The sequence below is a fragment of the Propithecus coquereli genome, unplaced genomic scaffold (genome assembly GCF_000956105.1).
Source record: "Propithecus coquereli isolate 6110/MARCELLA unplaced genomic scaffold, Pcoq_1.0 Scaffold77, whole genome shotgun sequence".
Lineage (NCBI taxonomy): Eukaryota > Metazoa > Chordata > Mammalia > Primates > Indriidae > Propithecus > Propithecus coquereli.
Window position 1 is genome coordinate 4,327,341 of NW_012153840.1, and position 27,044 is coordinate 4,354,384.

At 56.4% G+C, this 27,044-nt stretch overlaps 1 protein-coding gene and 1 pseudogene across 2 annotated transcripts in view; both read right to left on the reverse strand.

The window, feature by feature from the left end:
* Positions 1–1,997: 1,997 nt before the first annotated feature.
* Positions 1,998–3,080, reverse strand: LOC105824988 (annotated as a pseudogene).
* A 1,000-nt stretch (positions 3,081–4,080) lies between these two features.
* The window catches only part of TNFRSF1B (tumor necrosis factor receptor superfamily, member 1B), a 47,977-nt gene continuing 25,013 nt past the window's right edge, over positions 4,081–27,044 (reverse strand). The window contains exons 2-10 of one of the 2 annotated variants that reach the window (XM_012662631.1): positions 21,070–21,169; positions 19,195–19,323; positions 18,665–18,814; positions 18,155–18,248; positions 17,552–17,790; positions 16,922–16,999; positions 16,331–16,365; positions 10,631–10,826; positions 4,081–6,032 (exon numbers count right to left, since the gene is read on the reverse strand). In XM_012662631.1, the coding sequence (XP_012518085.1) occupies positions 5,749–6,032; positions 10,631–10,826; positions 16,331–16,365; positions 16,922–16,999; positions 17,552–17,790; positions 18,155–18,248; positions 18,665–18,814; positions 19,195–19,323; positions 21,070–21,169 (1,305 nt within the window). In that variant the 3' untranslated portion in view covers positions 4,081–5,748. The remainder of the gene's footprint in view (positions 6,033–10,630; positions 10,827–16,330; positions 16,366–16,921; positions 17,000–17,551; positions 17,791–18,154; positions 18,249–18,664; positions 18,815–19,194; positions 19,324–21,069; positions 21,170–27,044) is intronic. The other variant, XM_012662632.1, reaches the window with a different exon arrangement.

The window sequence follows — 27,044 nt, forward strand, 5'->3', positions numbered from 1 at the left end:
GGGAGGCTGAGGCAGGAGGATCGCTTGAGCCCAGGAGTTTGAGGTTGCTGTGAGCTAGGCTGACGCCACGGCACTCTAGCCCGGGCAACAGTGAAACTCTGTTTCAAAAAAAAAAAAAAATGTGTCCTCTTAACCATTTTTCAGTGTGCAACTCAGTAGCATCAAATAATTTCACACTGTCGTGCAACCACCACCATCCATCTCCAGAACCCTTTTCATCTTGCAAAACTGAAACTCTGTCCCCACTGGACACTAACTCCCCATCCCCTCTTCTCCCAGACCCTGGTAACCACTGTCCGCCTAGGAATCTGACTATTCTAGGGACCTCGTGTAAGTGGAATAAACAGAATTTGTCCTTTTGTGACTGGCTTACTTCACTTAGTATGGTGTTCTCAAAGTTCATCCATGTTGTAGCATGTGTCAGAATTTCCTTCTTTCTCAAGGTTGAACAATATTCCATCGAATGTATAGAACACACTTTGTTTATCCGTTCGTCTCTTGGACGCTCGGGTTGCTTCTACTTTTGGCTACTGTGAGCAACGCTGCAGTGAGCGGTGGTGTACAAATATCTGTCTGGTTCAGACTCTGTTTTCGATTCTTTTGGGCACACACTCAGAGGTGGAGTTGCTAGATCATACAGTCGTTCTGTTTAATTTTTTGAAGAACCATCGTAGTATATTCCATGGATGCCGTACCATTTTGCATTCCCACCAGCAATGCACAAGGGTTTCAATTCCTCCACATTTTCACCAACACTTGTTATTTTCACGTTTTTTGATAGCAGCCACCCTGATGGGTGTGAGGCAGCATGTTGCTTTGTAAATAGAAGAAAAGTTAGTATGTTCGTATGACACAGGGAAGACCCAGGAGGAGAGGAAGCTGATGCAGGAGAGAGAGGAGGGTTGCTGGAGAGAAGCTGAGATCCGCACAGAGGAGCTGCCCTTGGCCGTGAGCCGCAGGCGGGATGCGGCCAGCTGAGGGGAGGTGGCGGTGGCGGTGACGGAGGCGCAGCCTGGGACGTTCCCTTGTGTTTATTTTCTCAGTGAAACAGGCAGCCAGGCAGCCAGCTGAAGGCACGGTGGGGCGGAGGGCGGAGGCTCGGGAGAGAGGAGGGGCGCAGTGTGGTCTAGCTAGGAGGGTGAAACGGTGGGTGGATGGTGGTTGGTGGGGGTTGATGGTAGGCTGTGTCAAGGGAAAAACCCAAACTCTGTAAAATAATTTAGAGATTTATTCTGAGCCGGATGCGTGTGACTGAGGCCCGGGGAATAAATTCTCAAGAGGTCTTGAAAAAATGCACTGGAGGCAGCCGGATTACAGTTTGGTTTTATACATTCGTGGGGACAGGAATTACAGGTGAAATCATAAATCAATACATGGAAGGTATATACTGGTTCAGCCCGAAAAGTCGGGACATCTCAAAGTGGGGGCTTATCAGTCGTAAGTGGGCTTTAGGGATTCTTTAGTTGGCAATTGATTGAAGGAATTCAGCTTTGCCTCAAGACCTGGAGTCAGCAGAAAGGAATGCTTGGGTTAAGATAGGGGGTTCTTCTATCCATCATGCGATGCTATATTGGAATCAGGTTGGAAAGTCAATCACATTATACCAGGTTAATAAAACCCATTTAGCGACATTTTATCATTCGTAGGTGTGACTCACCCGGCCTCTTAGAAAGCAATTTGGGCAAAAGAGAAAAGGACAGAGTTCAGTCCTCAGCTGGGTAATGGCCCCTGCAAAGACTTGAATTCCTGGAAACTCTGCAAGATCTTGAGATGGGGAGAGTATCCTGGCTTATCTGGGTTGTCCCAGGAAATCACAAGTGTCCCTGCAAGTGGGAGGCAGAGGGAGACTTGACTGCTGAAGACACTACACTGTGTTCTCTTTGAAGATGGGGGAAGAGGCCACAAGCCAAGGAATGTAGCTGCCTCTAGGAGCGGAGGGCAAGGAACCAGATTCCCCACTATAGCCACTGGCAGCCGTGGCTATATCTCTTTTTTTTTTTTTTTTTTAATTTATGCATCGCTGACCTTTACAGGTTTGGGTCATTTTTACACAAACATCTCTGTTACCAGAGGCTCTTACTCCATCCAGCAAACTTGGTAATAAGGAATCTCTTTCTGTTGAAGAGTATTTCTGTACTTGTCCTTTTATAAATCAATGGTAAAAAGTTGTGGATTTTCTGAGTCACAAACCAATGCAAACACTTCTCCTAAAGGCTTCAGTGTTGCAATATTATACGTTGCTGGATCATGTTCTACTAAACATGTTTCTGTAAGTACTAGAACTCTTTTTACAGGTTCCAAATGTCCAGGTGACGTTTTTCGGACTACAAACTCTGCTAAAGACATGATGGATTCATCAGCGCAGTATTTTCCAAAGCGAAGATTCAAATATTGCTCAAATTCTAAAGGTTCTTTCCTGATCCACAATGAAATACCGTGTATTATAGTTGCCAGCATGGTCTATTGTACTTTTGATAATCTCTTCTCTTTGCTCTGATGCAATAAATGCAATCCACTAAATCCTCCATAAAGTATACAAAATCCTCCTTGACAATGAGAGAAATCTACAAAGCCTTCAATATTTCTATAGTCATAGGAACAGAGAACTCTGTTGGATGCGGGATTAATTTGGTCAAAGCCTCCAGGAGTTACTTCCAAAATTACAGGTTTTCTTGTATCACTCCAGTGATGCTTATAGCAATTATATCCCTTTCTGTGATTTTTCCCTCTGAAAATCAGTTCTAAATCCCAATGCTTCTGTAAGAAGTTCTGTTCTGTGCTCTGTAGAAAAATTTTAAAGTTTCTGACTTTTTTCCACTGCCTTTACGAAATGTGAGGTTGAACTCCATTCCTTGTCCTTTTCCAACAGGGCTGATGCTACAAATGTCTCCACAAGGCCACTGACGTGTCACTTCTAAGGTATTGGGATTATATGCAGCAATCGCATGGGTTCCAAACTGGAAAGACACACTTGTACTTTCTCCTCCACGAATGCTTCATTGTATAGAAACAGGCCAGATCCTTATTTTCCCTAATTAGGTTCATTCTGTGCTCAAACCTTCACGGGAGGCTGGAGAGGCTCCAGCCCTAGCTCCTCCCGCCGTGGGCTCAGAGTCCACAGTGGGATGAGGTGCCCTCCGGCCTCCTCGCCCTCGCCACTTCCCCTTCCCCCTCCGGGGCCCATAGCTCCTCTGCCTCGGATTCCTGGTGCCTCCATGGTGCTGCCTCCCCACCCCCTCCACCTCCTCCCTCTGCCTCTCAGAGGCTCACTTACATCTTGACTGTAGACCTCCGATCCCCAGAACTTTAAGAGAATGAACTCACGTTGTTTTAAGTCGCTAAGCGTGTGTGGTTTGTTACAGCAGCAAGAGGAACTATTAATAATACGGTGGGGGCGGGAGAGGGGACATGCTGTCACCACTGGGCAGCACCAAGGACCCCTTGGAGTTTAACAATCATGAAATCGAAGCAAGAGCAGCCAGCGGGGCTGACTGTCATCATCTGCCCCACCCAGGTGCGCAGGTGCAGGTGCGGCCCGCACAGAGCACTGCATTTAACCAGAGTGAGAGCGGCAAGGCCGGAGACAGACCAGGGAGCCGTGGGTGTGTACAAGGGAGAAAACAACCACGGCTCACAGGTGCCAGTGAGGGAGAGAGACAGGTAGCAGGGGTAGGGGCCAGTGGGGTGCTTGAAACTGGGAGTACGGTGTGGTTATCGGCAAGGCCCAGTCTCAGCCATTGGCACCAGCTACGTCCCACGGGCCAAATCCACCTGCTGCCTGTTTGTATAAATAATTTTACCGGAACACAGCCAGCCCCTTCTTTTCTGTATTGTGTACAGCTCTTTTCACGCTACAAGAGCAGAGTAGTCATTATAGAAACCTTAAGACCTGCCAAGTCTGAAACGTTTACTCTCTGGCACTTTATGGAAGTGTGCCCAGCCCTGGGCTAGGGTGGAGGACACAGCCATGGACGAGGGGAGATCCATCTTCCCCTAGACCTTGGTAGCGGGCAAGCGGGACCACAGACAAACCTAGCCCGGACCCCAGCCAGAGCCAGGGGTCACCATATAAAACAAACACAAGGTTTATTTATAAGCAGGAATGCTGTCCAGCATACAGTACGAACTCTCATGGTCTTGGGATTAGTACAGCGGGGGAACAGAGGCCACACCCAGACAGTCTCCTTGCAGTTCATGGCTGCAGGCTCTCCTCGGGGATGCAGAGGAAGCCCGAGGTCCTCCCAGCACTGCCCACCAGGGGGCAGACGCGTTCCACCGCCGCGCAGGGACCAGCGTGGGCAGATCGGGCGATTCCAGGCTGGGAAAACCCTCTGTCTCCATGGTAACGGCTGGGCTCTCCCACCCACCAATAGTTCAGCTGCCAAGTTCAAGTCCAGTGGAATTTATCAACGTGGGATCCAAGTACCTGAGACTGGACTGGCCTCTCAAGGAGTTCCTCATCTCCCTTCCTTCCAGAATCCGCTCGAGGCCCTCCAAGTTCACCCTCTGCCAGGGGGTGGGTTGGCTCTCTGATGGGGAAGGCTCCATTGGCAAAATTGATGGCTTCAGCTGCTTGGAGGCAGGTCGTTCAACTTAACGACCTTGGCGGCACAGACCCACAACACACAGACAGACACAGACAGAAGGCCGGCACTCGGCTTCTCACATCCACTCGGGACACGGCGGCCCGTACCACAGTGGCTCGGCAGCCACCCTGGGGCCAGGGAGCGGGGGCAGGCTGAGAGGCGCACACCCCTCTGGAAGCAGGAGGAAGGTCCAAGCTGAGGTAGGAGGAGAGAGATGGCTGTGGGGCCTCAGTCATCTCCAGTTCCTGAAATTCCCTGATCGGCGTAGGCGCGGCCTTGGAGCACCTCCCCAGACGGTGAGGGAGGAGGGACGTGGCGGGCACTGGAGTGAAGCAGAGCGGGCAACAGCAGGGGAAGGGCTGCGCGTGGCCCTCGGAGTCTGGCGTCGTTTGCTGTTGGCTTGTTTGCCTGCGTGGCACTTACTTTTTTTTTAATTTGCTACATGTTAAACTTGGAAGATTTCCGGTTAGGAGTTTGTCACCTTGCCCAGGCCGTGGCATTGAATAAGGCTGCCTGCCTGGACCCACTGGGCATCAGATTTTCATACCATGGTGCAAAAGGACAAGCTAGCAGAAGTGAATTTGGAGGTGGTGCTTTCCAAGAGTCCTGAGTTAACCTGAGGGACCCCTGTCCCCCAGAGGACTGCCACCACTTCCCTGCCCAGAACCATCTGACCGATGGCCTCCTCCTGCCCTGCTGGGACCGTCCTGTAGTCTCAGCATTCAGGCTGAAGCACTGATGGATGGCTCTTGATGGATGACTCACGCAGCGTCCTTCTTTTCCAGCAAGCTCCTCTGGGGGAAGGATGCTAAAGCATCTGGAAGCCAGAGCCAGGCCAGAGCCCAGGGTAATAAAAAGAAAACACCAAGGGCTCCAGAAGCCAAGCTCGCAGGTCCAGCTTGGGGGCAGGCCACAGAGAGGCAAGGACTCGCCCAGGCTGTCCCGCACATCCGTGCCCAGCCAGCCTTTCAAGAGGGACACGCCAAGACAGCAGAGGCTTTCCATGACTCACTGTCTCGTCCCTCAGCCTGCAGGTGAAAGGGAGGCTGGGGCTGGGGGAGCCACTAAGGACACTTGGCCTAGAGCTACAGAGTCCTGGGGGTGGGGGCCTAGAAGGACCGGGACCCCTTCCCAGGGTCACCCTGCCAGGGGTCAGGCCTGGTTAACTGGGCTTCATTCCGGCATCAGGCACGCCCATGGGCAGGGGCTTCTCCTCGGAGCTCTGCCGCAGAGTCTCTGGAGTCTCCAGCTGGGACTGAAAGGCGCACTCCTCCTTGGAGAAGGGGACCTGCTCGTCCTTCGGGGAAGCCGAGGGACTGGCATCTGTGTCTCCCACCGTGGAGCTGGCTTGGGAGGAGCACCGTGAGCTGTGGCCGGAGCTGCTGCAGACGTTCACGATGCAGGTGACATTGACCTGGGTCCCGTGGCCACCAGGGGAAGACTCTGCTAAGCACAAGACGGGAGTGGGGTGGTCAGTCCAGGGGTCTCAGACTAGCAGATGTTTTCACAGCCCAAGAGGCAAATTAAGACGTGGGAAAGAGCACTGGGCCGGGAGCCAGGAGACCAAGATTCTAGTCCAGCTCTGCCGTGTGACCTTGGGTGAGTCACTTAACCTTCGTGTGCCTCAGTTCCCCCACCTGCCAAATAAGAACAGCATCACCACCTACCCAGCCCAAACCACCCCGCAGATGGGAGGAGCCAATTATATAAAGCAAATGAAAGTGCTCCAGGAACAAAACGTTCTCCCTAAAAAGAATCAGAGAGGTGAGCGGGGACAGGAAGTGCATGTTCCAGAACACTGGTCAAGCGCTGAGGATGTTGAGGACAAGTTACTTTCCTACACTGCAGCCCGGCCACGCCCACTATTGTAATACAAGGTAAGAACCTGTCATTAGCACGTTATCCGCGTGCCACGGGATCAATATGAAAGGGCTGGAAATTGTTCCTTTACGCAGGTGAAACACTGACTCTGAAGTCGTCTTTATTCTCAGCAAATCTTTTTCCACCATGTAGAGCCACCTCTAGGATTTCCTAAGTCTAGGATTCCAGAATGGGGTCAAGGGGTAGTTTGTCTTCATTGCCGAGGCCAGGATGTCTAGTGTTTGTGGTCTGACGATTCTGGGTTCGAATCCCTACTCTGCCTCTATAGTGTTGGCCAAGTCGCTTAACCTCTCAGAGCCTCAGTCTGCCCAGCTATAAAATGGGCATAACAACCCTGTACATCTCGGTGCAGGCAGAGGCAACTCTGTCTTGCTCACTGCTGCATCTCTGGAGCCTACACAGTTCCTGGAGACAGAGTGACACTCTCAATGAGCCAGGGGTTGAAGACTTGTTCGGCACCTGTGCTTGGAGAATTACAGTCATCTCAAACTTAACTCTTTTTTTTCACAGACGGGATCTCGCTATGTTGCCTAGGCTGGTCTTGAACTCCTGGCCTCAAGCAGTCCTCCCGCCTCAGCCTCCTGAGTAGCTGGGGTTATAAACGTGCCACCACACCTGGTTTCAGACTTTACTTTTGGTTCCAGCCCATCTCCCCTCCGCCTGCCCCTCCGCACGGCAGTTCAGTTTGCCACCCCCACCCCCCCAGCTGCTTGGGCCCAGAGCCCTGGACTCGTCTTTCTGTCGTACGCCACAACCAGCCCATCAGCAATTCCTGCCTTGACTACCTTGAAAGATCACGTAAAGTCCCCCCTGGCCTGCTACTGTGCCATGCAAGCCTCCACCCACTCCCAGCTGGACCGGTGGGAACATCCTCCACCCGTGTCCTGGCTTCGACCCCACCCCTCTGAAGTCTGTTCCCCACCAGCAGCCAGAGCTGCCCCTGACTTGGCAGGTCACTGCCTTGGCTGCTCACGAACCCGCAGGCCTCACCACAGCCCGCGGGGCCCTGTCTGACCTGGAGCCTGCCCTCTCCCGCCCCTCTCCTGTGCTCCAAGACCTTGCCCAGGTTCCTGCCAGCCACACTCACCTCCCCGCAGCTCCCGGAGCCCTGCGGGCCTCGAGGCCTTTGCACATACTGCTTCCTCAGCCTGGAAGGCTCCTCCCTAGTCGTGTGGCTCACTCTCTCCTGTCATCCACGCCTCAGCTTGAAGAACCCCCGGCCTCCCTCCCTAGAGATATTTATCCCTCAACCCCCGCCCCTCCATCCTGCTCCACCCATCACTCCCGGGTCCCTGTGCACTTCTGTGATCTCCGGCCGGGCTCCTGGATCGCTTATTGCCTATTTGTGACCCCCCGCCAGGCCCTGAGCCCAGGAAGGTGGGACTTTTTGACTGTTCCCTGCTGTGTTCTTAGTGCCTGTAACAGGGACAAGTGTTGAACGGATAAAAACCAGCCAACAGGTACATTTTGTTTTTACTGGTAGTATTTTTTTGTTTTTTTTGAGACAGAGTCTCGCTTTTGTTGCCTGGGCTAGAGTGAGTGCCGTGGCGTCAGCCTAGCTCACAGCAACCTCAAACTCCTGGGCTCAGGCAATCCTCCTGCCTCAGCCTCCCGAGTAGCTGGGACTACAGGCATGCGCCACCATGCCCGGATGATTTTTTCTATATATTTTTAGTTGTCTGATTAATTTCTTTCTATTTTTAGTAGAGACGGGGTCTCGCTCTTGCTCAGGCTGGTTTTGAACTCCTGAGCTCAAACAATCCGCCCGCCTCGGCCTCCCAGAGTGCTAGGATTACAGGCGTGAGCCACCGCGCCCGGCCGGTGGTAGTATTTTTAAGTGAATCGGCTGCCAACATTTAAGATTCAGGTGTTTACATTTAAAAATCTGGATTTGTGGATTCCCTTGGGACCAGATGTGGGCGCTCTGGCCACGGTGGGCCCACATACCTGAAACAGTTGGCAGGAGGACTTCGGGGTGCAGGTGCGCCCCGCCTTCCCTTCCAGCCCCTGCGGGCAGCAGTATCCTAACTGGTCGGGGAGGAGCTGGATGATGGGTTAGCTGAGGAGTCGGATGTGAGGCGCTTGACAGACAGCAGCCCTCACAGGATGACAGCTGCTGCTGCCGCCACTGCAGGGATCTGCCGGGCGCCCAGACGCGTGGCAGCTGTTTGATGTCCAGTCCTCGCCCGGCCCAGTTCCCGAGTCCAGAAACTCGGGGGAGCCTGGGAGGAGCGTGGGGCTGGCCAGCTGCTCTGCTCAGAACAGGCCGGGAGGGGGCGCTGCAATCAGAGGGCCAGAAGGAAATTTCCACCCTGAGCCTCCGCAGCACCCAAATGTCACCCAGAGTCACCATGGCCTTTGCACGTTGCGAATGAGACATCGCGGGGGCGGACGGGGCACAGCCCTGGGGGTTACAGTTTCCCACAGTGGAGAGAGGTGTCGGGGGTGGGGGAGAGGGAGAGAACAGAGGCAATGTGGCACCAGGGAGAGGGTCAGGGGACTCTTGGGAGAAGGAACACAGAGCAGAAGGGGTGGGGGGGGGATGGGCAGGCATGGTCAGGGGTCCACTCTGGGACCAAAGAGGAAGGCACACCAGGTGCAGCTAAGAAATTGGAAAGATAAATTCAAGAGGTGGACAAAGACCAAGAGTTTGTATTTGGAGCACATTCATTCATTCATTCAATCAACACATCTTTATTTAGGGCCACCTGTTCTGTTCCAGGCACTGGTCCAGGTCCTCCCTCAGGGAGTCCTTAGGCTCAGTGAGGGGCCCTAATGAGACATCCCACTGATGAGGGTGAGCTAGGATGGGGCAGACAGAAGTGGGCACATTAGCACCTGTGGGCAGTCAGGTGACAGGTAGGAAAGGGTGTTGCAGGCGAGGGTGGCACGAGGACAGGCAAGAGGCAGGGGTGCAGCCCGCCAGGGGAGCAGCAGAGTGGGCGTGAGCCTGGGTGGGGCGTGGGGAGAGGACTGCAACCGTCAGTCCCCATCTGGAGGTGGCCCAAAGGGAGCCTGGCCCCAGTCAGGTGCCAAGCCAGACACAATGCAGCTCATCTTTCTCCCCTGTCCTGCCAAGGAGGTGCCCAGGCCCACCTCTAGATGAGGAAACTGAGGCTTGGCAGAGTTAAGAATCCTGCTCAGATACTCATGGCACCAGAGTGGCTGGGCGGGGATCTGGGAATGACCCTAGTTCCTGGTCATTCTCTGGAGTCCCACTGGCTGGCACTGCCAGGTGAGAGTGAGAGACACAGGCCAGTAGACTTGACCTCCCCACTGCAAACAAACCCAAGGAAACCCTAGGATTTCTGGGGGGCCCCTCCAGTGTGGGCTATAGAGATACCAACCAGGGGTGACATCTGTCACAGACCAGGTCCAAGATAAAATGCAGACTGCGTAAGCAGGACACAGTCCCCACAATCCTGGCTCCTCAAGTCCAAAGGGACCCAGCAACAAGCTGCAGCGAGTAGAGCCCTGGAGGCATCATTTCTTCATCCATCCCCCAACCCTAGGGCTCTGGAGCCCGACAGCCCAGGGAGGATTCCTGGCTCTTCCGTTTACTAGCTCTGTGCCCTTGAACAAGCTGTTTAATCTCCCTAGGGCTCAGTTTCCTCATCTGTGAAATGGAGATAACAACGGTAACTCTCTCTTAGTATGGATGTGCCGGGGGATTTTATGCACGCAAAGTGCCCAGGACAGTGCCTGATGCGCCGTACGCCTTCAGTAAGTATAAGCTACTGTTATTATTACTGTTTCTAGCTACATGCAGTGCTGGGCCTATGACACAGGGATGAATGAGATGATCCAGGCTTCCCAGGAGTCCCCAGCCTGGTGAGGGGACAGGAGGAGACAGGCAGTGGCCATGCATGCAGTCTGACAGCCCTGGGAAGGGCACACAGGGCCTGCAAACTCGGAGGAGCAGCCAGTCCAGCTGAGGGGGAGGGGTCTCAGGAAGACTCCCTGCTGGATCTTGGGAATTCCAAGGACAAGTTGGGATTGTCCAGCGGAAGGAAGGGTCTTCCAGGTGAAAGGTCAGCATGGGCGCAGGTGGGTTCAGGGAACTGGAAGAAGCTCCCTAGGGTTCGGGACTCGCCCTGCCCTGCGGGGAGGCTCCCAGAGGAGAAGCTGTGACAACCAGGCAAGAAAGACAGATGAGCCCTTACCTGAGCTCCCGGCACTGGCCCGGGCCTCCGCAGACCCGCCGGCCTTTTCCGCGCCTGGCGCCTGTTGCTGGTTCCCGTGTGCGGCGCCGGCAGCCGAGCTCTCCAGGGAGCTGCTGCTGGAGCTGGGCGCCGCCGTCAGCAGGTGCTGCTGCTCCAGGCCTGGCGCCCCCAGGGCCTTATCGGCAGGCAGGTGAGGCTGCAGGGGCAGGGGGAGGGAGAGCGGTCAGCCCACAGGCCAGCTCTCTCCCCTCCTCCTCCTCACCACCACCTGCACCCCCTGCCATCAGCACCTCGCAGCTCACACGCCGGCCTGCCCACACCCGCACGTCCTTCCACACACGGCGCTTTCGGGAGGTGTGATTCTCCGTGGTTTTTACGTTTCTGTTATTAGCATCCAGCTGCTCTACTGGAGTGTGACCCCTGTGAGGGCCGGAGCCACGTGGCCCTGTTCACCAAATAGTCTTAGCGCTGGGGCAGGATTTCCATCCTTATTTTGCATAAGGAAACACAAGGAAAGAAACTTTCCTAAAGTCACCCCATCCACACAGAGAGACGTGGCTCAGCCTAGTAGCCAAGAGCACAGACTCTAAATCCAGCCCACAGGAGGGCAAATCATGACTCTACCACTCACTAGCTGTGTGACCTTGGACAAGTTGCTTAACCTCTCTGTGCCTCCATTTTTCATCTATAAAAGGAGAATAATAACCTATCTCATAAGGTTGTTGTGAAGATTAAAAGCTGAATATTTTTAAAGTGCTTAAAACAATACCTGTCACATAGTAAGCTCTATGTAAGAGTTTATTAAATCAGAAGTAGGCAAAGTACTGCCCATGGGCCAAATCCAGCCTGCCACCTATTTTTGTACCGCCTGCAAGCTAAGAATGGTTTTTCACATTTTTAAATGGCTGAAAAAAAAATTTTTTTTAAAGAATGATATTTTGTGACACGTGGAATTACGTGAAGTTCAGGTTTTAGGGTCCATCAGTCAAGTTTTAGTGGAATACACCACTCTCGCTTTTTTACGTGCTGTCTGTGGCCGCTTTCCTGCTACAAAGGCAGGTCCGAGTAGTTGTCACAGAGACCACATGGCCCACAAAGCCTAAAATTTTTACTCTCTGGCCCTTTGCAGAAGAAGTGTGGCGACCCATCCAGGGCAGGGAGCCCTTTCCCTGGGGTCCGTCAGCCATGCCGTCCCAGCTCCCCCTTCCAGAGTCTACCCCCAGGATGCTCTGTGACGTCTCCTGACATCTTTTCCCCACAGAATATTATAATAATCATAAAATACTAGCTGCCATTTGAGTGCCACCTAGTGCCAAGCACTGTGCCACAGTTCCCCCAGAAACTCTCTCTACGGAGCCTTCCAACAGCCCCGTGTTAGCCTCACTTTGCAAACGTGGAAACAGAGGCCCGGAGAGGACGAACCACAGAGGCTGAGGTCACAGTTAGGATACAGCACAGCTGGGCACCCACAACGCCCTTCCTGGGTGTCTGGAGTTTCAGCTCTAGAGACTCAAGACAAGGTCCCCATTTCCAGACACCCGTGCTGGGGAGCATCTGGAAATTCCACTTCAAGGCTGCTGTCTGTCCACACTGACTGCACAGGAATTCAAGGCCTCGCCTTGGGGTTCTCAGAGATCACTAGATCCCAGGAAAAAGGGAGATGGCAGGGGCCATGTCCTCACCAGCTGCCTGCCCCTTGGCCTGCCCAGGATGAGAGAGAGGGTTCGGGCAGAGTGAGGATGGAGGCGGGACTTGCGGGCACAGCAGGGGGATGTGAGGGGCCCAGAGGGCACAGGTCCAGCAGCCCCGGGAATGGCTGAGACCCGCCCTCAACTCCCTCTGCCTTGGGACTGGAAGAATCCTGTGCACGCCATCCCATCCCGTGAGGCCACAGGGCCCAGAGAGGGTGAGCTCCAGGCTCAGCACCACACAGGTGGTCCGTCACAGGGACAGGACAAGCCCGGAGCCGTGTGTCAGGGCTGTGTGCTCCCGGGGCGCCCTCTTGCTTCCCCAGGAGGCCACCCACCGGGCTGACTTCCCCAGTTTTGGAGGAACAGAGGGCATTTCAAGTTCATGCTGAACCTTCACTCAGGGGGTCTGACCTTGGCCACTCCCCGCCCCCCAGCCCTGCTCTGGGCTTGGAAGGGGAGGAGGAGCCTCCAAATGTCATTCTTCACAACCCCCAGGAAAGGGGCTTTTCTGGTCTGTGCCTCGCCCTCTCTGCTGGTGGCTGGAGCCAGGCAGAACAGAAACCCTCAAAGGTCACAGGCCGCCTCCCTCCTCCAAAGCCACAAGCTGCAAAGTTCAGACAGGCTTGGGTGGCACAGATACAACCTGAGTCCTGTTCCTTGGGCTGGGACCCCAGAGGGGTGGAGTACTGGGGAGGCTCATTCAAAACACAGGCTCGCAGCCAGCCGCCAGCCGCCAGCCCCCTCGGCCCCCGGCCTCTCCCGCAGGGCAGAAGCAGAGACCCTGGCAGAGCCACCGGCTGGATCCTCCAGGCTCCTGCTGGGTCCGTGTCTGTCTGTGTGTATGAGTGTGTGTTCATAAGGCTCACGCACCCGTATCTACAGGCATGAGGGTGTGTGAAGTGTGCACACACACGTCTATGAGTGGCGCGGTCAGTGTGTGTGCTGGGGGTGAGGAGAGGCACTCCTAGGTTTGTATCCCGGGCCACTCTCATCAGCTGTGCCACCTTGGGAAAGTTACTTAACTTGTCTGGGCCCAAGTTTCCTGGGCTATAAAATTGTACTGCCTGTGTGTTGCAGCATGGCTGCGAAAATAAATAAATTCAACACCTGCTAACCGTTCATGCTTATTATTAAACGTGAGCCCATGCGCGAGCGTGTCCGTGGGGGTGAACGTGGGTCAGCTCACACATGTACATACGCTGGGCTTCTCTAAACAACGGGAAGCCACTGTCTCTGTGCCCTGTAGTTATTTCTGCAGCAGGAGGAACACGTTGTGCTGAGTCGACAACACTCACCCAAACCCAGCGGCCTGACTGGCTGGAAGCTGGGGAGCCGCGTGGGGCACAGGCTACGCAGGGGCCGGGCTTGGGAGTGGGAGCCCAGGGCTTGAAGGATTTGTGGGAGGGTGGCCAACCTCTGAGGGCTTGGAACAGCTCTGAATGTCTCCCCTGGAAAAACCTGCAGATTTAGACTCAGTTTCAAACCTGAGCTATGCCACTTACCTAACCATGTAACCTCACACGGGAAACTGAGCCTCGTCTGTAAAATGGAGGTGATGACACTCTGCCTCGCAGGGGTGTGAGGATTCAGGGAGGGCAGCTCAGGCAGGGAGTCCGGCAGGGGCCCCGCCAGCAGCGAGCTGGCCCCGGCCCAGACCCGTGCACGTTTCTTCCCAACTCCATATTCAAGAGGGTCTTGGTAGCTTGACCGCAGTGGGTGTATTTACACCACGGAAATTAGCAAACACCACAAATCAGGGTTTGGGCGTTTCTCCCCCACCAGAGAGCCGGTTTCCCAGCGTATCACTGGGCTCTGCGTACACGGCACTCAACACACTGGGGTGCTCACATGTGCGAACAGAACCTCGGTGGAGGGAAAGGGGAAGCGGAAGCAACGGGCCACGCCCAGGACGTCTCCCCTGCACGGAGGTTGGGAAACACTTGATTGGGAAAGAGAAGACAGCAGCTGGGCCGCTGGGGCAGAGCCTGGAGGGGACACTTGCTCTACGTGCCACCAGGCAGCAACTGTCATTGGCATCACTGAATTGAAGCCACAGAAAGGCAGAAGTGGGATTCGCACCCTGGGAAGACGAGAAACAGCCTGACCCCCACTCACACACTGCAGAGCACTGGGCTGGAAGACACTGCTGTGTGACCCTGGGCAAGTCACTTTCCCTCTCTGCACCTCTTTTCTTGTCAGCAAAATCAGGAGATGAAACCAGTCTATGCGATTTCAAAAGCCCTGTGTAAACCTCAGGCACTGGGACACCCAGGGCTGAGCTTTTGTCAGGCACAGTGGTTCTCAACTGGGGAGGATTTGACCCCCAGGGGACATTTGGCAATGTCAAGAGATTTTTGGTTGTCCCTGCTGGGTGGGGGTGCTACTGACATCTACTGAATGTTGCAAAACAGCCTACGATGCACGGGACAGCCCCCCACCACTAAGACCTATCTTGTCCCAAATATCCACGAGGTTGGGAAACTCTGCCCTAGCAGGACAGGGAACATGAAGTAGCTCCATGGACTTCCTCGGCTGTAAAATTGGGTAAAAAACCTGCCCCGCCTACCGGGCTTGAGGTTGCGGCAGACATCGTGTACTGGCTCACCCCACACCCATTTCCAACCCCTCTCCCTCATCCTCCTCTTCCACAGAGGCTGAGAAAGCAGAGCACCCCCTTCCCCAGCTTCCCCTGCAGCTAGGAGTGGTCACGTGACACAGTTCTGGCCAATGAGATGAAAGAAGAAGTCTCCCCAGGGCTTCTGGGGAGGCGTCTGATTTACTGATAAAGGCAACACAGCCGACCTGGCCATTCCCCCTCTTTCTGCCTCGCACCCGGAGGTCACATATGAAGTGATGATCACCATCTTATGATGTGAGGCCACAAGCAAGAAAACTAAAGCCAACACACTAGCGATGGCAGAGCCTAGCGTTCTGCTGGCACCACAGGAGGATACGACTGAATCCATCCCAGCAGACGCCAGCCCCCTGGCTTCTTGGAATACAAGAAAAATAAAGCCGTTTGTTTGGAGTCACCCATAAGTTTTGCTCCTTGGAGCCAAATGCCTTCCTGATGGAGAACTAACAAAATACAATGACACCACGCTGATGGTCTGTTCTAACAAAAGTCCTTTACAGACCCTACTTTATAAATCAGATCAAAGTGAGCTGCGTTGAAGTCCGGGGAGGACCCAGAGCCCAGCCCTGCAGGATCCATCTCAAACTGGAGATACAGCACCCCCAGGGCCCTGGGTGGGACACCAGGGTACCCTGAAACCCACTGCTTCACTGGTCCCTGAGCAAGCGCTCTGTAAACACGCGGAGATGACGAGGACTGTGCCAGCTGACTGAAGGGCGCAGCCCTGCAAGCTGGACCGAGCACACGCTACCCTCGTTTAGTGACGAGGAAACGGCCGTAGAGCAATTTCACGGCCACCCAAGGTTACACTGTGGGTCCACAACCACATGCCCGCCACTAACACCACTGAGTCCCCTGCTCCCTGACGGGGCATTTCACACTCTCAGTCTCCTTCAGCCCATGGAGGGCCTTTGCCCAGGCCATGCCCCCCTCTCCTCCACCTCCAGGGCTCTGAGTACCTCCTGACACTGGGCAGATCAACATACAGAATTCACTGTTTCCTGGCTGGGCGCGGTGGCTCACACCTGTGATCCTAGCACTCTGGGAGGCTGAGGAGGGAGGATCACTCGAGGCCAGGAGTTTGAGAGCAGCCTGGGCAATAGCAAGACCCTGTATCTACTAAATATTAAAAAATTAGCCAGGCATGGTGGCACATGCCTGTATTCCCAGCTACTCAGGAGGCTGAGGCAGGAGGATGGCGTGAGCCCAGGAGTTGGAGGCTACAGTGAGCTATGATGAGGCCATTGCACTTCAGCCTAGGCAAGAGAATGAGACTCTGTCTAAAATAAAGAATTCAGTGTTTCCTGTGTGACAACCCAGCCCGCCTAGAAGGAGACCAGGGGAGGAGGAGGGAGAGGGCAGAGGGACACTCACCACCTTGCCTTCTCTTTGCAGGCAGGAGGGCTTCTCTATAAAGAGGAAAGAGGGAACAAGTCAGGGAGTGTGACTTCCTCGGGGAATGCCTGCTCTAACTAGCAGGGCAGCATGAGGCCCAGGAGAACCAGCGGAGTAGGCCCAGTCCTGGGGGCAGAAACTGCCTAGCAGACAAGGTCCACACAGGCCCCTTCTAGCTCTGCCTTCCACCACCCCTACCATTCTCCAGCCCCCTGCCTTTGCCCATGCCATGCCCTCCACATGGGGCGCCCTACCTTTCCTGCACATACTCCACCCATAGAGATCTTGCCCGGCTCAGAGCCGCCTGCCCCAGGAGGCCTGAATCCCCCAGGCTTCCTGGATAAGAATCCTGAACTCTTACTCCCTTGGATAACCCTGCTCACATCTTGTCTTTAGTAGTTACGTTAGTGGAAGTGTCCTCTACCCCAGGCTCTAAGCTTCCACACAACAGGGACTACCGTATCCAGCCCTGCCTGACCCTTAAGGCTGTGCCCCGTGCTGGACTCACAAGAGGTGCCCCAGAAAAGCTTTCTGAACAAGTGGATGAAAGAAGGAAGGATGGAATCTTACTTTTCTTCTGAGTCACGATGACACAGTTCGCCAGTCCTATTATTAGCAGACCCAAGGCTGTCACACCCACAATCAGACCTGGAAAGAAGAGAGAAGCTCAAACAGCTGCAAAAAACAAACTCCAATGTACCAGGGGCCAGGCAGGTGAGTCAGTGACCCACGGTGGCCGGAGTGCTTGCAGGTGAGGGGCAAGTCCAGGCCGGAGGTTCTCAAACTCAATTACAAATCAGACGTGTCTGAGGGTCCCATTCAACCAGAGAGCCGCCAGTCTGAGACCTCTGGCCTGATGCAGGCCTAACCCCTGCAGGGAGCCTGTGGGGTGACCTAGACCAGCCCCCCGTGTTCTCAGCCTGGTGGCTCCATCAGAAACAGAAACCAGGAGACCACCTCCACGTTCAGGTAAAACGCTGACCTCATCTCTTCCCACCCAGGGACCCTTAGTGCCAGCCCAGGTCTCAGGAAGAGACTACTCTCACTGTCACCTGTATGCCAGGACAGAGCACAGGGTCCAGCCCACAGTGGGCGCTCAGCAAGCCTGTGGGAAGGAAGGGAGGGAGGGAGGGAAGAAATAGGGAGGGGAATAGAAAGAAAGGAGGAATGCATGAATGAATGAATGAGCCGCTTGCTTACTGACTGGAAGAGAGATGTTGCCACTGCTGACCCCTTCAGCCGGGGGGCTTGGGCCCGCTGGGAGCAGGAAGGAGGTGCTTGGAGCTGTGCTGGGCCCTACAGTTGGCTCCACTTGCTGGGGTCTCGTGGACGCTGGCTGGGGGATGCGGGCCGGCCCCGGGGCCACTCCCAAGGTGGGGGACGCAGACGAGCAGACTGCATCCATGCTCGCATTGCCAGGGATGGCCACCAAGCTGCAGCTGGGGGAGCAGGAGGCTTGGTCAGGAGGCCGTAGAGGACAGTGGCTTGGGGTGGCTGGGCTCATTCGTGGGAGCCAGGGCAGTGGACACGGGTCCCAACAGCCGGGATGGGAGAGTGAGAGGGTGTGCCACGCCCTCTCTCAGGACCACCCCCTCCTGTCCGCACCCTGCCTTGCCTCCCCGTGCACCCACCCAGACTTCCAGGACAAGCTCCTACTCGCTATGCCACCTATCCTGGGATCCACCCTCAGATAAACCAGTCTGGACGATGGTGGCAGGTGAGCTGCTCTGCGTCCTAGACAGCACGGTCACCCAGGGACAGCCCCTCCCTGCTCCTCCAGAACCAAAGGACTCAGCCACTCACGTCCGGTGGGGCCTGCAAGTATCCGTGGATGAAGTCGTGTCAGAGAATGTCCCCGGGGCACAGGGTGTGCACACCACATTTGATGTTGCAGTTCCTTCGAGGAAGAAATTGGAACCTGTCAACAACTCAAACACTCTGTGGAACAGGTGAGCCCTGGCCCTGGAGCCTTAGGCCCAAGGACCTCTCTCTGTGCCTCCAGCCCTTAAAATATACACACACATGCGCACATGTGCGCGCACACACACACACACACACGCACATGCGTGGTCTCCAGGGTTATGTGGGTTCATCTTCCGCAGCTTCAGCGGATTTACACGGTAGGAGTGTAGTCGGGAGTGTGGAGGGAAGAATGGACGGTGACCAAGTAGACGGATGGACGCGTAGTGAGCACCTGGCCACCACCGACAATGTTCCCAAGCTGGATTGATGGGCTGATGCCTGTGCCATCGCAGAGATGTCCACGAAGAAGAGGCCCAAGGGAGTCCCTAGACCGCTGGCCCTGGCCCATACCTGGTTTGGTGACACCGAAGCCGGGGCGGCACTTGCGCAGCGGCGCGCACAGCCGGCAGCCCTGCTGCTTGCTCAGCATGCAGTACCAGCCCGGCCTGCAGGCGCAGATGCGGTTCTGCTTCGGGGCGCAGGCTTGCGTTTCCACCTGGTCTGGAGGAGCAAGGGCCCAGGGTCATTCCCGCCTCCGCCACCCACGCTGCCCTCCCAGCCAGCCCCCGCCCACACACGGCTCTGCTCTCCAGGAGGCTGGTGGGCCCGGAGCATGGGGCAAACAGAACACTGGCTCTCCCAGCCACCGCTTCCTCAAAGCTAAGATGGGCACCGTTCTCCCACCGCCTGCCCCGTGGGGCCGTGGAGAGGGTTTGGTGGGAGAGAGGCGGAAATGCCACGTATAAGCAGTAAAGAGCTGTACGCAGGCCACCTCAGTCCCCGGGTCGTGAAGACACCTGGCCTGCTCGCGAGCAGAGGGGCTGGAGCGTGTGCTGGCCAGGCAGGGTGCTGGCGACCATCCCTGTCCCGGGCCCACTCACCAGAGCTGCAGCGGGAGTCACAGCTGAAACAGCTGGAGACCCAGTTCCAGAGCTGGGTGTACGTGCTGTCCTCACAGGGCACGCACACGGTGTCTGAGGTCTTGGTGCAGAAGTCTTTCACACGGCAGCCTGCGAAAGCGAGGGCCGGCGGCCTCAGCGGGCTGGGGCTTCTGCCAGGACCCTGGGCTTCTCCGCTGTTCCCCAGAGCCCCGGGGTTCTCGAACCTTAGCTGGGAAGGCCTCTTGATGGAGTTCTAATTCCTCTGACTTATCTCGCATCCAGCATGTACCAGCTGTCAGTGTATTTCTGCGGCCCTTCCGCTCAAAAATACCTTCCTCTCTGCTCTTCCCACGGGCCTGAAATCCCACCACCCATTACCGGTCAAGTCCGTAAGAACCGGCTGGCCAGTGCCTTTCTTCTCGATCGTTGGCTAAAACTCTCCACCTGGGGGTGTGAGCTACAGGGCAACAAGGCAGTAACAGCGTCATGTCGTCCCTGCTGTCCTATCAAGGACAGGGCAATGGACTCCTGCGGGCCAGGGGATGCGACACCAAGGGAAACCTGTAAGGAGTTCATTCTTCTGGGCCCCGTCCCCCATTCCCATCCTGCCATGTTCACGGCCATGCTTAGCAGGTAACTTCCTGGAGACACTGCCGGTTCATGGAAGAAAGAAAAGTCACTTTCCATGGGGGTCTCTTAAATGGCCATGGGAGGTGACAGGGACACACGTGCCTGCCCACATCTCAAGGTCATGGCTCAGAGCCCTCCACTGGCTTCCGGCATGTCACAGAATAAAATCTAAACTCCTTGCCGTGGCCCCTGCTTACCTCTTCATCCTCATCTCCTACCACACTCCCCATCACTCACGCTGGGCCACACACGCTGGCCCTACCACTCCTCAAGTTCACCAAACAGGCTTCCACCTCAGGGCCTTTGCACTTGCTGTTGCTCCCGCCTGGCACGCTGTTCCGTGCATATCTGCAGGACTTGCTCCCTCACCTCCTGCAGGGCTCTGCCCACACGTCACCTCCTCAGAGCAACCTTCCCAGACCACTCCCTGTATAACAGGACACTTCGCTCTCTCTGTCCCTCTCTGCCTTAGCTGGCCTTGTTTTCTACACAGCACTGGCTGATAGGGAAGACCACACACCTGCTGCTAGTTTATCTGTCTATGTCCCCCACTGGAATCAGACTCCACGAGAGCAAGGATTTTGCCTGCCCTGCTCTCTGCTGTACTCCTAGCACTTAGAACACACAGTAGATGCTTTAGGAGTGTGGCGGGAGTGAATATATAAACAAACGAAAGGATGGACAGCTCCAGGACTCGGGCTACCTGGCTCTGCCAACAGGGGCTGGGCCTCAGGTCTGCCACCCGTGCACTGGGTAAGCATTCGCTGATTCAGTCAGATATGCACTGAGCACCTACTATGTGCCAGGCATTGTGCTATGTGATGGGGATTCAGTGGAGAGCAAGCTGCAGTCCCTGCCCTGGAGGAGCACACGGTGGGAGCAACAAGAGAGGACCAGGCCACAATCGCACAGCGTGGAAGAGCTGCCGTGGGAACGCCAGGGGCCGGTGGGTGCCCAAAGGAGGCACTCAGCCTGGCTGGGCAGTGTGAGGTGGGCTTCCTGGAGGAGGGGACGTCTAAGCTGAGGTCTAAAGGATAAGTAGGAGGTAACCAGGGGAAGGGAGGTAGGAAGTGTGTCAGGCAAAGGGAACAGCATGTGCAAAGGTCCAGAAGCAAGAGGGAGTTCAGTGGGGATTGAGGGCCATGACACTGCCCCTCCCTGCCCTGTGTACACACACCCCTCTGGGGCAACGGCCCCCCAAGGCACAGCCAGCCCAAGGGTCGGGGCCCCAGCACTGCCGCTCACCAGGTGGGCACTTGCTGCAGTACATCTGGGCTGCCTGGTCGTAGAATTCTTTCGGCTGACACATGTTCCTGGGGTCCGAGGCATCGGGTGTAAGTGCCACCTAGAAGAGTGAAGGAAAGACAGCCATGAGCAGTGCCATCCTGGGTTCTGCCACACCTGACGCCCAGGTCCTTGTCCTGCAAATGTCCAGCCCTTTCCCTGCTGGGCTCTACTGATGTGGGGGTCTCTTCCTTTGGAGGGGGAGTGGAAGGCAGAGCCCTTGCCTTCTTTTCCTCCTCTGCCTCCCCTTCCGTGCAGCACTCTTGTGTCTGCAGGTGCAGGCGCTGAGCCCGCTGGCCAGAGACCGGGCGGGCTTTAGGCCTTCCCCAATGCTGGGTGGCTCCTAACACACACAGGGCAGATATGAGGCCCTGAAGCTGCCCAGCAGACGGTGACCTTGGTCACAGAGAGCCAAGGTCTTCGGCATAAAGCTGCCCTCTGCCTAGGATGCCTCTCTTGCCCTCCTGCGCCTAGGAAATGGTCCCTTTGTCCTTTAAGCGGAGTGCTGCTTCCTCTGGGAAGCCCTCCCCGACTCCTGACTCCTCCAGGCTAATTTAAGCTCCTCCTCCTCCTCTCTGAATGCTGGATATGGCCCCTTCTAAGGACCATCTCATTGTTCTGAACCGGCTACTTGCTTGTCCTCGCGCCCTACGTATGCACGTGGGCCGGAGGGTGCACATATAGGCGCACACGCGCACACACGCACACACACACACACACACACACACACACACACGCCTGCGACATAGAGGGCAGAGATGGTGGCCTCGTCATCTTGGGGCCCTTGGCCTCTGACGCTGGACCCATAGCAGAGCTGGGGCTCAGTGCATGAATGTTGGTGACAGTGACAATCGTTAACATTTTTTTTTGGAGCACCTCCTGGGTGCCAGGCACTATCATAAGTGCTTCGGTTGCTCGAGTCTGTGGGTGCTGATGCACCCCGTTCAGACCCCCTTTTCCAGCAGGCATCCCCCAGCTCTGCAGGTGCTGGCTGACAGCGGCTCCACAGCCGGAGGGCCACGCCCTGCTCTCAAGGTGGGACCGACTCTGGTACGACTCACGGGCCAGAGCCCGTTGCAGCGTCAGGCTGAAACAGGCCCCAGCTGTGACCACGCCCCTGCCCTGTCCTGCCACCGTCCTCCCCTTCTCCTGGAGACCTCCCCAGTAAGTCACTTTCACAAGCATCCCTGCCTCAGGCTCTGCTTCTAGAAGACCCGACCTAAGACAGGCTGTGTGATCTCCCTGAGGCCCCCCCACAGCCCAGCGAAGGTCTCCTCACTGTGACCATTTTACAGAACAGGAAACCAAGAAACCACTTCAAGAGGGTCACCTGGCTGAGGTCCCAGAGCCAGTAAGTGACAGAGGAAGATTTGAACCCGGGTCCTGTCTGAGTTCACAGCTCACGATCTCAGCCACTGTGTCACCTGCCTCCGCAAGGAGACGAGCCAAGCGGTGAGTGAAAAGAGAAGAAAGAGGAGAAAGGAGAAAGCAAAAGTGCAGAGAAGATGCAGCCCTGAGCAGACCCCAACACAGAGCTGCCCTCCCCAGTTTCTGAGTGGCCCTTGGGGAGCGCAGGGCAGCGGCAACAGTCCCCACTGTACCTGTCCCCTGGCACATGCCCCTGAGGCCTGTCCTTCCACCCGACAGATTTGGGTTGGCTGTCCCAGCCTTTGGCAACAAGCAGTAATTGCCACACTTGCAGTGGCTGTTGGCAAGCTCGAAGTTGATACATTCATGGGTAGGCAAACCTGGGCATGCACACATCTGTACAAGCAAAGAGGTGTCCATACACCCCGCAAAGTCCCTTGGGGGCCCTTTAGACATGTCACCTTGAAATGACCAGGAGGTCAGAGTCGAGGGCTGGCTCAGCCCCATTGCCTCGCCGGCCGCAATCACATGGTCAGTACGAGCTCCGCAGACCTTACTGAACCAGTGATAAGGAAAGAGAGTCTGAAAGACCTGGTTTCAATCCTCATTCCACCACTTACCAGCTGTGTGGCCTTAGACTAGGGCCTTACCCTCTCTGGACTTCGGCACCTAACACATAGGAGCAGGGGAGATATTCGAAACATTTACTAACCAGCACATTGTGGGCACTGACCAGTCACCCTGGCCATCAGCTGGAACAAGCCAATCAGAACAGACTCCAGCCATGGTGTGGACACTGCTGGGCCTGGGCAGACCTCGCCAAATCTCCATCAGCAGTGTGCCGCCCCTCCCCCGCCACAGCACCGCCTGGGAGTCGTGACGGCCCAGGCCTTTGGCTGGCCCCCACAGGAAGTGACCAGTGGGCCTGGCAGGCAGCGCTGACCCGCCTTGGCTGCACGCAGCCTGGCGCCAACAGCTGGAAGCCATCAGCAGGAAGGACCTATGGAGGCTGGGGGTTCCCTGTTGCAGGGCAATCTCCAGCTCTTCCTGCCCCAGTGCCTTGGCCCGAGCTATCTCCTGCCTGGAACAGCCTCGTGCTTCCTCTGACAAATTCCATTTCATCCTTAAGAGCCCGTCTCTGGCAGCAGCCTCCCACTGCAAGGCCTGCACCCCACCCTGAGTGAGTCACTGGGAACCAGAATCCCACCTTCCTCCCTCAGGGCTCCTGGCAGACAGGACTGCCGTTGGGTCACTCACCTGGGCCCCTGCTAGATGGGGAGCCCCCTTAGACTGTGGGCTGGGGTTACTCTGTGCTGCTACCCCTGAGCCTGGCGTGGAGTGGGTGCCCAGTGGTGCTAAGCTGAACAGTGAGCTTTGTCCCAGTATCATTTCCTGCAGGGGTCTGACCCCAGCACCAGAGCCGCGAAACTCAAATGTGGGTGCACCCACCACCCTGGCCTGCCTCTGAGGCCCCTACCCCACCCCCATCTCCACCCCAGGCCCAGGGCCAAAGCCAGGACAGTCAGCTCTAGTGAGGTTGGGAGAGACGCCGGTGACCCAGTGAGGGAGGTGGGGCCCACTCTGCATCACAGAATCCAAAGAACTTCAACTCTCTTCTGGACCATCGGTTCACACGTGCATGGGCGCGTGCACACGCACAGACGTGCACACACGCACACGCAGTCCCAGCACCTCTTCTCTCCCAGCTGGGTGCTGGAGTAGACATCCAGGCACCCTGGACAAGAGGAGAAGCCTTATCAGGGTTCTCAGTGTGGGGGGAGCTCCCTGCCTGTGTCCAAAGCACCTGGGGGCCTGCCACGAATACCGACTCCCACTCCCCAAACAGGGGCAGGCTCTCAGGGTGGGCACAGGAAGCTGTACTGCTACCCAAAAAAAGGAAAAAAGGAAAAAGCAAAAGGAAATCTCCCCAGGGATTCCAACGCTCCCTTGCTGACCGAGACCCTGGACAGAGTGGGGTGACCTAGGGGAGGTGTGGCAGAAGGGCACACGGCGGAGAGGGGCAGGGGGTGTCAAAAGGCTGGGGAAGCCCCAGACCAGAGAAATCATGCTTTCTACAGCTCCCTCTGCACACGTCACTCAAGCAGCCCCCCCACACCCCCAAACTGGCCTTCCCTGAGGCTGCTGCGTAGCTTCTCCAAGGGGAGGGGCTGTGCCTGTCCTCTTAGACTGAGTGGCCACCCAGGGGGCCTCAGACAGCACCCCCAGGGCAGGCGAGGCTGCACCTCTCCCCTTGCGGCCCCCTCACCCCCAGCCTCACCCCTCCAGGGCCTGAGAACCGCAGGGCCAGGGCGGCTCCAGGCGGTGCAGACAAATCCTGCCCCGGCTGGGGAAGGGCTTCCTGTCAGCACCCCGAGGGCCTGATGGGAAAAGGCCCTGCCTTGGCCAAGTCCGGCTCTCTTGCCGCCCCTGGACAGGCCAAGGCGGCGGGACGCCCACGGCCCCCAGGCGGTTGACCAGCCGCCTTCTGCCTCTTCGCTGTGAATAACCTTCTCTGCGCTCCCTCCTGCCAATGTGCGACTCCAGCCCCCCGGGGGCTGCTGGAGGGTCACAGCTCCCTTAAGCAATCTCCAGGCCTGTTTATCCTCTAGGACAGAGAAAGAAAAACAAAAAACCGCAGCCCTGTCATGGCTAAACAATGAGGAACAGAAAGCCCCTCGCAGAGCAGGACAAAAGGTTACTCCCTCTTCTGCAGGGCTCCCCAGAGCAGGGGTCGGGCCCAAACCACAGCCCTGGGAGCCGCCTCGGGTCCCCCCGGGGCCCCCAGAGGTCCCCAGAACATGGCGAGCAGCCCCCAGGAAACGCAGGGCTCTGGAAGTCTGCAGCCCCTTTGCTCTGAGTTGGGGAGGCTGCAATTCACACACCACCCCCCACAGGGGATCTTGCCCATTCTAAAATGGGGAAATAAACCGGATAGTACTTGATTCAGTCAGCACATTCAGCAGATCTGGTCTTGCAGAGCATGGGGGGTGAAATTTTGGAAATCACTGCTAAGGGTGAACTGCCTGTTGAACAGGTGGGGAATCTGTGACCTGGTGATGAAGGAATTAGAGAAGACAGAGAGAGAGATACACACATAGATAGACGGAGAGAGAGAGAGGGGTAGGCACGTGGGCTGCCCCTGAATCTAACATCCAATTTGGTGAGGCAGGTCTGATTGTGCCCATTTCACAGATGAGACAATGGAGACAGTAAGCGGCAAAGCCACCTCCTCCAGCCTCCCAGAGACTTCGGGCCATTCCAGGGCCTGGACGGTGGCAGGCAGAGGGACGCCTGTGCACAAGGAGCCCATCGGGCCCACCCACAGGCCCCAGAGCTGCCACACGCCAGGGCCCGCCGCCCCCCGTTTCCTCTCTGCAGCACTGTGCTCCCTCCTAGGACCAAAGGGACCTGCGGTTAGGAGCAGATCATGGTACCGAGCACCTGTCTCCCAGGGACAACTGTACACGTTAGGCCCACAGTCTGACCCGTTCTTCTCACTGACGTTCACAGATGCTCACAGAGGTGACGTGACATGTCCCAGGCTACACCAGAAGAGCCGCGATCCTTGCCACCCCCAATCCTGCCTCCCTTCTGTTGGGGCCCAAGCTTCCCTCCCCCCTCAACACAGACCCGAGACTCCAAGGGCCCCAGCACTGAACAGCCCAACCTCAGCAGCCTCCGTCCCAGAGAGGAGCTGTCTCTGTCACCCAGGAGTTAGACCCCACCCTGTTGCTCCTCCAGCGTCTCAGCTTTGGCCCTTTGGGGAGGCAGGAAAAAAACAGGGTATCCCTGAAGCACCTACTATGTGCCAGGCCAGGTGGCAGCACTTTATGGAGTCCCACTTCCACCCCAGAAAGCAGGTCTGCGAGGGCGCATTTCACAGCTCGGGGAGATCAAGTCACTTGTCCACGGTCATCCAAGAAGGAGGGGGTGATGCTGGGATGTGACCCCTGCCCTGGTAACCCTGGAGAAGACCTTGGGCTCCTCCTCATGACAGCTGAAGGGGCAGCTCCTTGGCTCTGCTTTCTGCCTCTGCTCCCGAGTCACCACCGTGCCACCAGCCCCATGCACCCACCTCCAGCACTGAGCCGGGACTGGGGCACGTTCTCCTCTCTGTCTCTGTCTCTCTGTCTCTCTCTCTCTCTCACACACACACACACACACACACACCCATGCAGGCGACCCAGGCCTCCATCCTCTGACTTCAGCTCATGGTTTCCCAGGTAAGGATGTAGGAGTCCCAGAACGAGGGAGCTTCTGCACCAGGCAGGGACGTGCAGCGCCAGAGACCCGGCTCTTTCCAGCGCTGTCTACACACTGGGCTCCCGCCATCCTGGCAGCTCCGCGCAGGCAGGCGCAGGGCAGCACAGCTCAGAGGTGTGTGCACAAGGAGCTGATTGGCAGCTATGGCAAGTGCTAGAAGGGTACGCAGGAGCCCGTGAAAGGGGGAGGAGGCACAGCAGAGAGGCTCCAGACCCTCAGACATCATCTCAGAAAACCTCCCATTCTAATGGTGGAGAAAGTCAGAGGCAAGACAAAGACATTCACTCATTCATTCAACAAACATA